Source organism: Mus pahari, chromosome 15 (genome assembly GCF_900095145.1).
Source record: "Mus pahari chromosome 15, PAHARI_EIJ_v1.1, whole genome shotgun sequence".
NCBI classification, from domain to species: Eukaryota; Metazoa; Chordata; class Mammalia; order Rodentia; family Muridae; genus Mus; species Mus pahari.
The window spans coordinates 40,838,047-40,854,158 of record NC_034604.1 but is presented as its reverse complement, the minus strand read 5'-3'; the positions used below and the strand labels follow the sequence as shown (position 1 = coordinate 40,854,158).

Genomic DNA, 16,112 nt, shown 5'->3' with positions numbered 1-16,112 from the left:
CCCAGACCCCACAAGCCTTTTTTTTTTTTTTTTTGAGACATGGTCTTTCTATGTAAACCAGGCTGGCTTCAATTTTGCTATAATACTCCTACCTCTACTTCCCAAGTTGTGATTTACAGCTGTGTGCTACCACACCTGGGCAGAAAGGCTTCTGTGACCTCACATGATGTCAGCAAGCAAGCAATGGCTTCCATAGCAGCAGATGCTAGCTAGCTGGGGACCCTCTAATTCAATCTAGTCCTGCCGTTGTACCTGGATGGGCTGTCAGATCCCAGCGGTGAAGGGCTTAGTCCACACAGGGCTGTCTGTGCCTCTGCCCCACTGTATATGCTAGCTGCAAACTCCGTGTGGTTGGTTGGTTTGTTTAAATGCCTTGTATCACATGGTTGTAAAAAGTTTCAGTTACTCACCCTCCTCGGGTCTAATTATTTTATGTGAGAGGCTCACGGAGCTTGGGAGAACACAAACAGTAATTTATCGTACAGGATATTACAACAGGTGTTGATGAAGAGATGCACTGGGAGAGGAATGTGGGAAGGGAAGAGCCGCCACGCCCTCTGGTCTCGCACTCTGAGAACCTCCATTGGCGCTACTATTTGGAAGTTCTGAATTCTCTTTTAATAGAAGCCCCATTGATAGGCACACTGGATTAATTTTGACAACTGATGGTCACCTCCACCTCGAAGCTTCTCTTCCCTGGAGGTTGTGAGGTAGGACTGAATCTTACCTGTCTAGTCATGTCTTTGTGTTCTTAGTGACCATCTCCTACCCTGAAGCCAGCTGCCTCTTGAATCATTAGCTTACAAAAAAAAAAAAATCATTTTAGAATCAAGGGCTTTAGTATAGAAATGTCAGGAAACTTGATGAGGAACATATACGTAGTAACACAGCTGTCTTTTATTGGACGTTAATTTCTTTCATTTCAGACTTTCAGAACAATATTCCATAATACACTTTCCAATTTACATACTCTTTAGTAAGAAGCTAATTGTCTAGATTTGTCATTTGCTAAGAGTAACAAGTCTCCTTCACACTTCGTTTTAGATTTAAGCTGAGGAGGACTGGATACACAATGTAAAGGCACAGTACCACTTCTTTTATTTTTGGCCAGTTGGGTGTTGAATCTCAGAAATGAGCATCATGGGTGGATAACCTTGCATTTGCCTTGTGTCTCCTGTTTGTTGAATCTGCTAAGCTAAACACCAGGTTTCTTATCTGCGCTGTAGCGTGCGTCAGGCTGGGAAGGTGTGTCTTCAACTCTGGAAACCGCTTGCACTTTTGCAGAAACTGGCTTAACCAGTTAATGGAGAATGATACACTGCTAGCTAGCAGTTTTGTTAGCTGTGGCTAGGATATTCCCCTCCTGTGACTCACTTGGCTTCTGCTAATATTGGCAGAAACACACACATGGGCTTAAAGTAGAGCCGCTCTTCTCCAAGGCTGCCTGCCTTTAGTCTTCCTGGATGGGGACCCCAGAAAGGGTCTGCATGGGATTCCTGTTGACTTTTTCCTCTCACCATTTGGCCCCCTAAGCTTTTTGATTCTGGAGTGTCCTGAAATGACACATGTTCATGCTCTCTCCTGGTCTGGCCCCATCTCAGTCACAGAGCCTTTCCATTGCTGGAAAGTCGGGGCTTTTCTAGAGCTTTCTCAGCCTCTCCTATCACTGCACAGGTTTCCCATTAAGCTTTGTCGTGGCTCATCTTAACTTTAAACTGTTCACTCTGTAACCGCATCTGAGGAATATCTGAGTTTTCCATCTATTATTTTCATGAACGTCTAAGGACGAGTATTCCCCCTTTTCTGTTGTCTCTTCTCAAAACCACTTTGATTTTAGAGAAATTTCTACTTTCAGAGAAGTAAATAAATAAATAAATGCAAGCACTCTTGTTAGCAGTCCCCACTCTTGTTAGCAGTCCCCACTGTGAAGGGAGAGACTTGGTGTAGCATTTGTATTTTAGGGTGTGCAAGATGTTTGCGGTGAATATTGTCAGAGTTGTTGAAGTAGGTTAACACTTGTTGCTGTTGTGTTGGTAGTATAGGGCTTTCCCAACATAGTGGTGGGTAACATTTGTCTATAAAATGGCCCCATGGGTCCTTGAGTTTGAACACTTATTCCCACTTTGGAAGGGTATGGAACCTTTAGGAGATGAGGCTGGGCTGGCCGAACTGTGGGCCCTTACAGTTATATCCCATGTGGATTCTAGCCGAACTCATTGTGAACAACATAAATGGCTGCCCTGACTACTGTGCCCTTACCTGCTGTGCCGGGCTTGTGTCCTCTCAAATGGAACCAAAATAAATCTCCCTTCCCATAAGTTATATCTTTTAGTTACTGTATCACATCAAGGAAAAAAAAAATAACAAGACAGTAGCTTGAGTATGCCACGTTGTAGGTTCTCTTTCAAACACTACACTTGCACAGAAAGTACCACACATTGGTTTTTCTGAAGGTTTTATTCTGGACATCTCTAGAGGTGAAGCAAGGCTGATATTACCTTTCAACTCATGCATTCTGAGTGCAGGGGGCATGCTAGATATGTATTTCTTCCCTGGACTGCTCACATGAACAGATTGGCACTGTTGTTGAATGACTTTTCCTTCATTGTGTTTACTAGTGTTTCACTAATGCCTTTTAGTGGGGATATGGTATATAAAGGGGAAAAATAGTTCTTAAATTTGGCTTGAACTTAGCCTCTCATAAGACCTTTGGGACAGCTATAGAGGCCAGCCTAGTCCTACTTCAGGGTCTTAGCTTTGTTGTGTAACTTTCTTGGGAAGATGTGAATAAGTATCTTCTCACCTCAGACAGGCACTGAATTGATGTCAGACTAGAACAATCTAGCAGAGTCCAATTTGGCAAATTAATGAGCTCATTGTGGTTACTTATGGAAGCACAGGTGGCTCACAGCTGTCACTGAAAAGCCCATGCCAGCTGTATCCCTTATCCCCCTGTGTTGGGGGTTGCAGGCAGCTTGGCTAGAGAGAGAGTTAGGAACTGTGTAACCTTGAGAAGGGGTGGTCTGATTAATCTTGTAATTTTCAGGAACTCTCTGAGATTTGTGAGATTGGTCTGTTTTATGAGTCTTGAGTAGTCCCTCTTTGTGATGGGCCAAACTGTGTTTAAATTTGGAGGAAATTGTTGCATGATAAGTCCTTAGGACACTCAGATTCACACTAAAAGGTTATATTGTTTTAGGAGTTAAGAAGGACATTTATTGTGGATGAAAAAAAAATACACACATTCAGTAGACACACAGAGACAAAGAACCTCTGCAAAGTAGAGGGGGACTTGAAAAACTTCTCCCCCACAAATAATCCAGTCTCTTCCCTAAAGCCTCTACTTTAGGGCTGGTCAGTTCAAAGCTGATATTACCTTTAAACTTGTGCATTCCGAGTGCAGGGGCCATGTTAGTTATGTATTACTCTCTTAGACTACTTGTGTGAAAGAGGCTTTGGCGCTGTTGGGGTGTGTCATGTCGTGTCCTGAACTGGTCTTGAACTCCTTGTGTGTCCAGCAGCAGGGGTCCTATTGGTGTCAGACAAAGCTGCCAGGGTTTTGTCTCAAGTCAGATTAATTGAAGAAGAGGCTGGCCATCTTGGAGATTCGATACTTTTATTACCAAGCCATGGTCCTTCTCCCTATATGCTTGCTCACCAGGAAGTCTTATCTCCTAGTCTCTCAGACATCACTCTGATTGATTTTTTGGGGGCAATGACCATGACTAGCTGCTTTGAGCATACAAAGGGTGGACAATGGGGGGCGGGGCAGATGCAGCTCCGTCACTGTAGTCAAGAAAAAACAGTGCCTGTGCTCATGCTTGTGGTCCCAGTATGTGCTCTTCAGTGACAGTGTTAGACTTGACATCTGGCTTACAGTGTGATGTTAAATACTCCCCAATCCTGGAGAGTGGTTATGTTACTTAATGATGAGTAGGTTTCTGGTTCAGCTGTCGACTGTGGTATTTGTACCTCATGAACTCTGGGTTCTTTAGATGGATAAAATGCTAGGTCAAAAATGGAAGATTTTCTGTCTCTTTGTAGCATTGTTATCCTGGAAAGTCCTGTTTTCTTTTCTCTGTCTCTGTCTCACTGTGTGTCTCTCTCAAGGATTACAGGATTGTACAGCCTTGTCTGGCCCTTACAATTGATTGATACGGACGCTGGAGATTCATCTAAGACTTTGCACATGCTTGGAATGTGCTCTTTCCCTAAGCTGGATTCCCAACCCATTCTGTCTTTTGTGTCCAGAAATCTTGTTCCTTTCCTGTCGGCCACTTCCTCTTTCTGCAGTGAGCACTCCCAGAGGGCTTCTATATATCTGGTTGCTGGGTGTCCCTCTGAGACTGGTCCTGCAGAGCCAGTCACATCTATTTCTGTACACATCCTCTTTCACTCTCCAGAATAAAGAGGAAGATGAAGTAGATTAGAGACTTACTTCTTGAATTCTTTTTTTTTTTTTTTTAAAGATTTATGCATTTATTTATTTATTATATGTAAGTACACCGTAGCTGTCTTCAGACACTCCAGAAGAGGGTGTCAGATCTCGTGATGGATGGTTGTGAGCCACCATATGTTTGCTGGGCTTTGAACTCAGGACCTTCAGAAGAACAGTCTCTTACCCACTGAGCCATCTCACCAGCCCACTTCTTGAATTCTTAAACACCAAGCTGTTGTCTCTCTCCTTGCCCTCACTTTACATGTCAGGGGTGCAGCAGTTAGCATCCAGGAGAGCACTCCTCCTGAGCATCCGACTGGGCCCTGGGAGGTGCTTCCTGACCTCTCTCATTTTCATTTTGACTTAATACAGTTTTCCTACCCAGTGCTCTCAAGTGGTTTTTGCCAGATGGATTCCAGATTCAGAAAATTATTCAAAACGTACTTTTTTTTAGGCAAAACTAGAGATTACACCAAAACCTGCGATGTAATTTCTCTGAGAAATTATAGTGTTCAGAATAGCTAATTTACAAACAAATTGTTGAAAATAACATTTTTTTTTTTTTTTTTACCAGTGTATAGTAAATGAATAGCAAGGATGGAATGAGCTGGGATTATTTTGAATTGATCTTTGGTACCTTTCCTGGGGTATGTGTGTGTGTGTAAATTGTGAAATGTGAGAGAAGGCTATACTATTTGAGCTGCTATACTATTTGACCTTCAGTTTGCTTAGAAGCCTTGGAATCAAGAATTCTGAGAGTGATAAACAATGAAAAGTTCTACTTGCACATTTGGAATTTTTGACTGTCATCCCTTCCTCCCCACCCCCACCCCTGGCCTTCATTTAACCTTTCAGATGACCTTGAACCTCTGTGATAAGGCCAGTAAATATTTACCTTGAGTTAATCACCATAACTGGTTTTGCTGATCCTTCATCAGGAGGGGAAGAGTACCATGTAATTTACAAAATCGCATTAAGTCTTTGTTGACTTATTTTTTTTTTTTTTTTATATTTGTGTTCTGTGTGTTTTCACAGGAGAAACTTTCAAAAGATATTGATTTTCTTATTGGCAAGGAAAGCCAGGTGAAGAGTCAAATTTCCGAACTAAACTTGCTAATGAAAGAAACAGAGGTAAGCTGTAAGCTGGTCAGCGTACCTTTCCATTCACTCAACCAGACATTGTCTTATTTGTTCATAATGTCCCTAAATGTGCTCTCTGAGCTGGGAATTGTGTGACCTCATATCTCTGCTTCCCCAGAACTCGTGGAGACACATGCAGGGTAGACTCCCGGGTGACCCGTGTTCAGGAGTAACAGGGAACGATTAGCTTTCAACACTGACAGATAGCCCTTGAAAGGTTACTGTATGTGATAGGACCAGGGTTATCTAAAATTCCAGGTCCTGCTGAATACATATTCTGGCTTGCTTATATACATAAAGATGAGTGTTCATGCTTGCTTTATTTGCAGTGGCCACAAGGTGGAAACAACCCAAATGTCCGTCAACAGTGGCGTACAAGTCGTGATGAGACTATTGGAGCTAATACTAGCTAGTCTAGTTATATCCTGCCATACATTGTATGGAAGGAATGATGCAGTGATGACATTTGTAGACAGTATCCAGAGCAGACTGCAGAGGTGGTTTTGCAATGGTTAGGAGCACTGGTTGCTTCTAGAGAGCCTGGGTTCAATTTCCAACATCACATGGTGGTTCACAGCCACACCTGTAGCTCCAATTCCAGGCATCTACATGGAACACAGACATATGCAGGCAAAACATTCATATACATTAAATATTTTTTAAGTAGCCAAGCAGTGAGGTTGGATTATATTTAAATTTTTCATAAAGTTGTTCCTTGAGGAGGGAGAATGAGCACTGCAGAGGTTATAAGGGTGGCTACTGATATACAGTAATGTGCTTTTATCTGAATATTCTGCTTGTCAGTATGTATTTATGGAGTCCCTGCCTTTATGCTTACATGCACAATTTTCTGTTTGTGTATTCTACTTCAAATTAAGTAGGAAAAGTTGCCAAGAACTAGCCTAGGCTTGGAGAGGAGTTCTGAGGAAGAGATGTTCTGGGAGTGATGAAACAATTCGCAGTCAAACCGTGGATTACAAGCTGACAGCCCATGTTCTGCTCAAGGCAGCTTTCTAGATTTCTCTCTCTCTGTGTTTTGATCTCTCTGGAGATCTCCAGAGAGCTCTCTGCTGGAGACATGTTTTTAGCAATTCTATAAACACCCTGGATAGCTCATCTTTTGCAGATCAAAACCCCAGTCTTTTATTTATATATCAATTCAGTCATTCCCCCAGGTTCCCTTTTGATTATCCCATGAATCAGCATCCCATGACCTCAGTCCCTTGATTCCTAGAAAGTGACAGCAAGCACAAGCACAGACAATAAGATAGCTGGGTGATCGGTGCCCTGAAGTTGTCACTCCTACCATGCCTGGGCCTGAGCCTAAACTCCCTCTGTTCCAGGCTGACCTTGAACTCAGGACTCTGCCTGCTTTTGTATCTGCCTGCCTTTGTATCTTTCTGACAAGCTGGCTCATAGTGCAGCTGCCTCTTTTCCTTTAGATCCGTGAAGCTCCTTATACAATTCATATTGCGTCCTTGCATTTTGCATAGTTGAGAAATTATATATTTTTGAACTCATGTTTTCAGTGTTTTTTCCCACAGCCTAAAGGGTTGTCCCAAAGGTCACAGTATTCTACCGTATTGCTGAGACATAGACAGACCCATACCTTCCAGATTCCTGCTGTCTCTGATTATCATGGAGTTATTAACCTTGGCAGAGAGGACTTCCCTTGAAGGAGGAAAGTGAAAATATGCACACTATTACATAAACAAGCCTTTTGCTCACAACAATCATCAATACTCATGGAGGCTCCTATCCTGCTGGCTCTGTTCTGGGGTGGGAACCATATTATTCTGTTCCTACCATGGCCATGTCAGAAGTGGCAGAAAGTAAGCTGGCATGGTGGTTCATATCTGTAATCCTAGCACTGGGGAGATGGAAGCAGAAAGATGGTGAGTTCAAGGTCAGACTTGGCTACATAGAAATTAAAGGACCCCCACAAGACTGTCTAAAAAGGGGGTGGGTACAGTCTAGATAGACTATAAGGTAAAGGTACTTGCTGCTAAGCTTCATTTATTCTGAGTGTAATTTCTGGAACCTACATGGTTGAGGGGGGAGAATCAATTCTCTTCAGTTGTCCTTTGACCTACACACACAGATATGTACACACACACACACACACACACACACACACACACACTCAGTAAACAGAATGTAAAAAAGGTCAATAAAAACAAAATAATAAAAAGTAATAGCATTTTTAAAATATACTAAGTATGAGTAAGGCTGGTTATTTGGCAGTTTAAATACTTTTCATAGGCTTTGATATGTAGAGTAGAGTTTTTTTCTGTTTTCTTTTCCTCTTAATCACTTTAAAACTTATAATTAAATATAAAAAACCTAGGCTAGCTGAAGATTTTTTTTTTCTTGAAATACTTTTTTCCCAGTAGGAAGTGAGATAGTGAAGAAACAGCAGGGGTCAAGGATGTTTCTTAGCAGTAGAAAACTTGCATGATGTGTACAGGACATGTAGGTCTTGATTCTGGTCTGGATCACCATTACTGTAGAAGAAATAATGAAAAGAAAGGAAAAAAGAAAAATGCAAATTAAGCTGGGTGATGGTAGTGCACACCTTTAGTCCTAGCACTTGGGAGGCAGATGCAGGCAGATCTCTGGATCTCTGAGTTCAAGGCCAGCCTGGTCTACAGGCTACACAGAGAAACCCTGTCTTATCCCCACCCCACCCCAAGCAAATTAATGCCATGTTTGTCTCCAACCTTAACACTTCCTCAGTGATGATGGGACAGTTTTTGTATCTGCAATCGTAATTTTTATCTATTCATATTTCTGAGCTTAATGTGGAAAACCATGGAGAGAGTCTTATTGTTTTCTAACTTTTCCTTTAAAAATGAAACTAGAACAAAGTATATACCTTGTATGTTACATTAAAAACCAAAAAACACCAAATCCAAACTTGAACAGATGGGGTTAGCAATGGAGTCTGAACAGCATTCCTTTCCCTGCGCAGAGGATGCTGGGAATTGGGCAGTGTCCCAGCAGTGTCCCTGGTAGTGCCTGTTCCTGAAGACTTTGCTGTTAGATCTGTTGTGATAAACATTTCCAGAACTCACTGGATTCTTTCAAAGTCACCTGAGCCCTGATTTCATAAAAATTCAAATCATTTGGCCCAGGCAGGGTGACACAGACTTGTAATCCCAGCACTAGGGAGAGTGAGGCAGGAGGATTGAGACTGAGGCCAGCCAAGTTATTTAAACAAAACAAAACAAAACAACAAAACAAACAAAACCCCAAATCAACATGTTTATAATATGCATTGCACATAGGTTGTTTTAGGAAACAAAAAATAATTATGCAGTGATAAGAATGTTTAGAGTATGTGACACAGTGGTATGCTTTTCATGTAAACAATCCTTAATCATCCTCATAAAGATATGAATAATTTCTGTTACCCATACATTTTGGCATGGGAGAGGGAGAGTGGTGGGCACTGAACCCAGAGCTCACACTCAGCTACAGCTTAGCCCACAAGCACATGGCTGGGTAAGGATTAAAGAAAATTCATTTTAAAGACCGTAATATGGAATATTAAGAACATTGCTTATAGTTCTGTGGCTGTAATTTAGCTTTAGAATAGCTTCCTGCATTTAGAAATATTCCTGAATTTGAGATGAGTTGCAAATTCTCCAGAATTGTGCTCTTGCTATATTTGTGGTTAAGTCAGTTCAATTCTGCCTTTAACCAATTTTATCACTGAATATTGCTTCTCATTTGATTGAATCATTTTTCTGTTGCCGGATTTTAATGGTACAAAGTTCTGACATCATAAAGCAAATAGAAACAGAAGTGGACAGTTGTTTTTTTATGTGCCTCACCCCAAGCTACTGCTCTGAAGATTTTGGAAGCAGACAAAAATTTTTCTTTCCAACATCCGGCCTTGTTTTGTTGATATTATTCAGGGTCTCAGGAAAAGACCCTGATTGAGTTTATGGCTAAGATAATGTGTGAGTTCTATACTCATGCAGTGGAGAGATTGGGTTCAGCACGAGGTAACACGTGTGTGTGGTTTACACTAGTGCAACGGAGAGAGGGCGAAGGAAGAAGCGCTGGTGCATTTTGAAAAGCTCTTTGAAATCCTGGAAGACAGGAAATCGTCTGTTTTGAAAGCCATAGACGCCTCTAAGAAACTAAGACTAGACAAATTTCACACTCAAATGGAAGAGTACCAAGGCCTTCTAGAGAATAACGGGCTTGTGGGATATGCTCAGGAAGTGCTGAAGGAGACGGATCAGTCTTGCTTTGTGCAGACAGCGAAGCAGCTCCATCTCAGGTACTTGCTTGGCTCCTTAGCTTTTGAAAACCTCAGCCGGTCCAGTAGCTCCTGGTGGTGGGTTAAGGAGCAGCCTGGCCCTGCCACGTCCTGGGTTCTGAATGCGGTGTCCATTTCTTTGGCCTGCCATGTTGCCAGTGTTTAGTGTGACTTGCCTTTTCAAAGAATTGCTTTTACGTGACATATGTCTGCCCACAGAATACAGAAAGCTACGGAGTCCCTGAAGAGCTTTAGACCTGCAGCCCAGGCTTCTTTTGAAGACTATGTTGTTAACATATCGAAACAAACAGAGGTGCTTGGAGAATTGTCCTTTTTCTCCAGTGGTAAGTGGTGAAAGCCATGCTTCCTCCCCGGCTGCGGGTGTGCTGCAGATGCACATCCCCTCCCCTTTGACATAAGTTGCTCCTGATCATCTGTCCTGGAACTTAAGTTTCTATGCACAAAACTATACCCTTGGCTTTTTAAATGTTGTGTACATGGCATCACATTTGTTTAAAATTATAAGCTTATGATATTGTTAGTTTGTGAAATCTGGCTTAAGGTCTATTCTGATTTCCAGCTGTATTGAATTAGGGCCCACTGTGAAGATCTCAGCTTGATTTAATACCCTTTCTGAAGACCGAGTCTCCAAATATAGTCTATCTTCTGAGGACTGCTGTCAGGAGGGTCCTGACTTCAACAGATGACTTTTAGGAAACACCCTCACAGGCTACCCCATCACAACGAGGGCTTCCTTCCATTCTCACATCTTAATACATTTGCCTTGCTGAGGTTTCTCTTCATGTGAAGTTGAAGCAACACAGACTAAGTGCTAGCCAGATGCTCAGTGGTTAACAGCAAGTACTCTTGCTAGGGACCAGAGTTTGAGTCCCAGCTTCCACATCAAGTGCCTCACAGCCACCATAGTGCCAGCTCCAGGGGCTCTGATAGCTTCTGGCCTCGGAAGTGGTACTCACTTACACATACTTAATCCCCAAACATAAGATTTTTAAAACACACACACACACACACACACACACACACATCCTGCCTGTGGATATATTTAATATCCCCTACATGCCCATCCTTATAGGGACCATGTGGCTGAAGATACTCTGTGATTCAGTCCTGTTTAGTTTTTTAGTTTAACTTTAAAGCATGTTGTGGGCGTGTTTTCTGCTCTTACTTTGGCGGTGTAATCTTCAGGTGTGTTAGTGCACTGTCAGGCTTCCTTATAAGGGGCTCGTGCCTATACGAGGCTATGGGATAAGTGAAAGGAAGTGGGGCCCTTCCCTTATTTTATTTCCTCCTCTGTGGTTTGATGTAGATGGAGTGTGTGTGGACATACATGTTTGTGTATATGTAATTTATCCACGCTGAACTCAAACTTAGTATGTAGCCAAGGGACACCTTGAATTTATTCTCCTGGCTGTGCTGGTATTATAGGCATGTGCCATCATGCCCAGCATACATGTAACTTATAGGCCTTACTGATAGACCAGCTGATCCAAGCTTCCAAGTTCAGTGTATAGAAAAGGTTTTGTGTGTGCACCAAGATTTAGCTGTGATGTTGGTCTACGTTTGCTTTTTTTGAAAAACCATATAGCCTAGGCTAATCTGCAATTCATTATGTAGCCCAGGCTGCCCTTGTATTTATAGTGATCCTAAGTTCAGAGATTACAAATGTGAGCTTCCATGTAGGCTATAGACATCATGCTTTCAGCAAAATATTAGGAGCCTATTTCCCCTAAATATATCAATCTTACATGTATGGAATTATAAATGTATAATGCCATAGAGTAGAATTTCTTATGGCAAAATATTGGCAGGATCTAAACAAGACTGTTAACTCTGATTACACTGGAATTGCCTAAGTAATTTTTGGATTTTCCTTTTTTAGTTTCTGGTTTTCTTTTCTTTTTCTTTTTTAAATGTGTGTGTATGTGTGTGTGTTGTTTCATGTGTGTATGTATAGACCAGAGGCCAGAGGTTGGTAACATGTGTCTTGCTCAGTTATTTGATTCTTTTGAAATAAGGCCCCTCCGTGGACCCAGAGTTCACCAGTTTGGGTAGCCTAGTTGGCCAGCAAGCCTCAGAGATCCACGTGTTCCTGCTTCCCACCCCCGTCATGGCCCCGAGCTGGTGGAATAGACACCCGCCACCACTACCAGCTTTTCTGTGGGTGCATGGCAAGCACTTCACCAGCACTTGCTTCATCATGCCAATACTAAGAAAAAGGATTTGACTTTGCAAGTCTACATTGGTAAATATTAAAGAAAATGCTCATTAGAGTTTGGTTGAAAATCACAAAACTTTTAACACTTTTATGTACTAAAATGATTTATGTAAATTTACATCAAAATGTCAACTCCAGAGGTATGACTCATTATGGGTAAAATCTATGGTTTTAAAAAACAGAATTTCTTTGCTGGGCAGTGGTGGCACACACCTTTAATCCCAGCACTTGGGAGGCAGAGGCAGGTGGATTTCTGAGTTCAAGGCCAGCCTGGTCTATAGAGTGAGTTCCAGGACAGCCAGGGCTACACAGAGAAACCCTGTCTCAGAAAAAAAAAAAATAGAATTTCCAGTGTTTTCAGAATTAATAATGGTACCACTTAATCCTGTTTTAGTTTTTACTTATCTTCCAATTCAAGTACAGACTTACCTTATTTGAGATTTACTGTCTTCTTATGCATAATATTATAAATTTGGAAATTTCTTGGACATCCTAGAAGCTTCCAGTACTTTATTTTTGCTGAGGGAAATGCTGTCTTAACATCGTGTTCTATGTCATAATTTTTTCAGGCATAGACATTCCTGAGATCAACGAGGAACAGAGTAAAGTGTATAATAACGCCTTGATAGACTGGCATCATCCAGAAAAGGACAAAGCCGACAGCTATGTTCTGGAATACCGCAAGATTAATAGAGATGAAGAAATGATATCATGGAATGAGATAGAAGTTCATGGCACAAGTAAAGTTGTCTCCAACCTTGAAAGCAACAGTCCCTATGCATTCCGAGTGAGAGCTTACAGGGGTTCTATCTGCAGTCCCTGCAGCAGAGAACTGATCCTACATACGCCTCCAGCTCCAGGTACTGGGAATACAGGAGTCAGAAACGCAGAAGGGGAGAGGCCCAGAAGTGTAGAGTGTCTCCATAGGTAGACCTACATTGAAACCAGCTTTGTGCTTTGGAAAAACTCTAGACAAATAGATTCCACACTTGGGTGAGATTTAGAAATGGCCTGCATCAACAAATATCACTTCATAGGCTGTATTAGATTTTGATTGATATCAGACCCAAAAAAAAAGACATGTTAATGATTGGGGCTAAATTGGCATCAAAGTGGTATGTATGCTATTTTAAACTGTTAAGATGGCATGCCTGGATGAGCTTGGGGGAGCATGCCTTTAATTGCAGTACTTAGGCAGGCAGATCTCTGAATGTGAGACCAGCCTGGTCATACTAGGCCATCTAAGGGCAGAATCAACCATAAAACAGTAGCATGGTTCATGCTCAGTTAATGGCAATGCCTAACATACAGGATATCGATAGTTATTTTTTAAATTCGTTGGCATGATTTGTCTGACTTGCCCAGGTCTTCTTGCCCGGTCTGCTTCTCTGCACACTCGGGCACACTCACACTTGGGCACACGAGGGCAGAAGGCATACTTTAGGACCACATTGCAAGCTTTTCCTCTACACAGATAGCTTACTTATTGTTTATTAGACAGGTTGACGGGCTTTACTGACTGGGAAGTACATACAGATTAGGTGGAGCCTACTGCAGTGTTTTCATAGATGGGGGTGCTTAGAAGTAAAGTTGTTCTGACTCATGTAGTGGGAAGCATTTTTCCCTGCCCGTCACCGCCTCAGACAAACTCAGTTGGTTTTGTAGGCCATGGACCCTACCCCCGTTTTAGTGTCTTATGTACACATATTTTCTGAATTCTGTCTTTCCTTTCCCTTTTTGTCCAAATATAAAAATTGTGTGTGTGTGCGTGTGTTTATGTGCTTTTCAAGAATATTGTGGCTTAAAAATTTTTTTATAACATAGATAATGTCTTAAGAGTGTCATTGCTGTGACAAGACACCATGACCATTACCAAGTCTTATAAAGGACAACATTTAATTGGTTGGGGCTGGCTTACCGTTTCAGAGGTTCAGTCCATTATCATCATGGTGGGAAGCATGGCAGCATCCAGGTAGACATGGTGCTGGAGATGGAGCTGAGAGTTCTATATTTTGGTCTGAAGGCAGTAATGAGTGGCTGTGCACCACACTTAAGTAACACCTCAAAGCCCACTTCCAGTGACACACATTCTTAACAAGGTCACACTTACAGTAAGGCAACACCTCCTAATAGTTCCACTCCCTATGGGCCAAGTATTCAAACACATGAGTCTGTGTATATGTGTGTGTGTGTGTGTATGGGGGGCGCAAACCTATTAAACCACCACAGATATACAGGGTTGGCTGTAATTACCTAAAAACAATAGAGAGGATGAAGCTTCAAGTATCCAGTAGACATTTAATGCTATATGCTATTTTTAAGTTTTTGAATTTCTGGTCTCTGAAAGCAGAAAGTTAATTCTAAACAAGGATGCTGTTTCTAGTAGCAGCTGTATAGGGGGAAAGAGAAGGCATGCTAGAGTTTTATCTTCCTCTCTGAGAGAAGCCATTTAAGTAGTGGGGCCATTCAGATTTACTGTGCAAAGTAGGAGATATTAGAGACGGAAACGAATCAGGAATAACTATGCCAGGACACTAGCCATCACCAAAAAGAAGGATCTGCCTGTATACGGGGACTGGGTTTAGCTTGCTGGCAGCCAATTTTTTTTTAAATGTCATGTAATAAAGGTAGACGTACCATTGTAAGCATACAGTGCATTCATTATTGTACAGTGAATGTATAGTAGCACCATTCACATCTTCAGAAAAAGAAAAGTAAATCTCCCCTGAAAAGTCAGTATCCCATAAACAACTCTTCAGCCCTCTCCCCGTGGACACTGGTAGACGCTCTTCTTTCTTTCTGAGGACTGGACTGTCTGGGTACCTCAGGAGAATGGACTTTGCAGCATCTGTCATTTTGCATCTGGCTTATTTTGTGTTGTCTGTGTTGTGCTGTGTCAGGATTTCCATTTTTAAGGTTTGGTAACACTCTCCTGTACGTCTACCATATATTCTTTATCCATTATTCTGTGGATGGATATTTTTGTTGTGTATGCATTGGCTAGCTACAAATGTTATATTTGAAGTAGTTGAATTAGCTCCGTTCTGCAAATGATTAAATCTAGAGTTTAGATGAATCTTTTATTAAATCTTTGCGCTGGATGCAAACCTCTCCAAACTGGAAACCCATGATGTTTTCAGAGAGAGGACCATCTTTCTCATATATGTTGTGTTGATGGATAAGGGAAATATCTTACAAGTTTTGAAATTAAGAAAGTTCAGACTATTTAGAAATATATACCACCTCTTAATTTCAGCTCCTGGGGATCCAAAGTTTCTGACCTCATGGACACCTGCACTCATGTGCACATACCCCCCACCCACCCCCAATAATTAAAAATAATAAAATAAAATATTTTTGCAAAATGGATGATTGACCAAGTACATTCTCTATATAGTAAATAATGCTGCTGACACCAAGGTATATATTCATAAACATTCACAGCTACATAGAACATTTTCTTCTGCTTTGGTTATTTCTGAAGCTCTTCAGGGATTGAGAATCTTCTAGAATGTGCTGCTGCTTCAGAGTTGTACTTTTTGGTTGCTGTCGTTGTCTGGCATAGTATGACAGCATCCCTGCATCTAAGCTAGCAAATGCAGCTTTAAACTGTGGAAATCCTGGTAGACGTCGTTCAGATTGCTGTAAGAATAACTTCAACCACCGTTCAGTTTTCAGTTTCCTGTTCGATGAAAAGTGTGGCTACAATACCGAGCACCTCTTGCTGAACCTGAAGAGAGACCGGGTGGAGAGCAGAGCTGGATTTAACGTCCTCCTGGCTGCAGAGCGCATCCAAGTGGGCCATTACACAAGCTTAGACTACATCATCGGGGATGTGGGCATCACGAAAGGTAAACACTTCTGGGCCTGCCGCGTGGAACCGTATTCATACCTGGTGAAAGTGGGAGTTGCTTCCAGTGACAAACTGCAAGAGTGGCTGCGTTCTCCCCGAGATGCAGCTAGTCCAAGGTATGTTTTTTTTTTTTTTTCCTCTACGGAGAACTTAACAACTACTTTAAAAGTAATTA

At 41.7% G+C, this 16,112-nt stretch overlaps 1 protein-coding gene across 3 annotated transcripts in view; it reads left to right on the top strand.

Moving 5' to 3' along the window:
- The window catches only part of Trim36 (tripartite motif containing 36), a 46,198-nt gene that overhangs the window by 28,201 nt on the left and 1,885 nt on the right, over positions 1-16,112 (top strand). For all 3 annotated transcript variants that reach the window (XM_021214392.2, XM_021214393.2, XM_029547246.1), the window contains 5 exons: positions 5,474-5,569; positions 9,616-9,869; positions 10,068-10,192; positions 12,654-12,944; positions 15,756-16,053. In XM_021214392.2, coding sequence (XP_021070051.1) covers positions 5,474-5,569; positions 9,616-9,869; positions 10,068-10,192; positions 12,654-12,944; positions 15,756-16,053 — 1,064 coding nt within the window. The remainder of the gene's footprint in view (positions 1-5,473; positions 5,570-9,615; positions 9,870-10,067; positions 10,193-12,653; positions 12,945-15,755; positions 16,054-16,112) is intronic.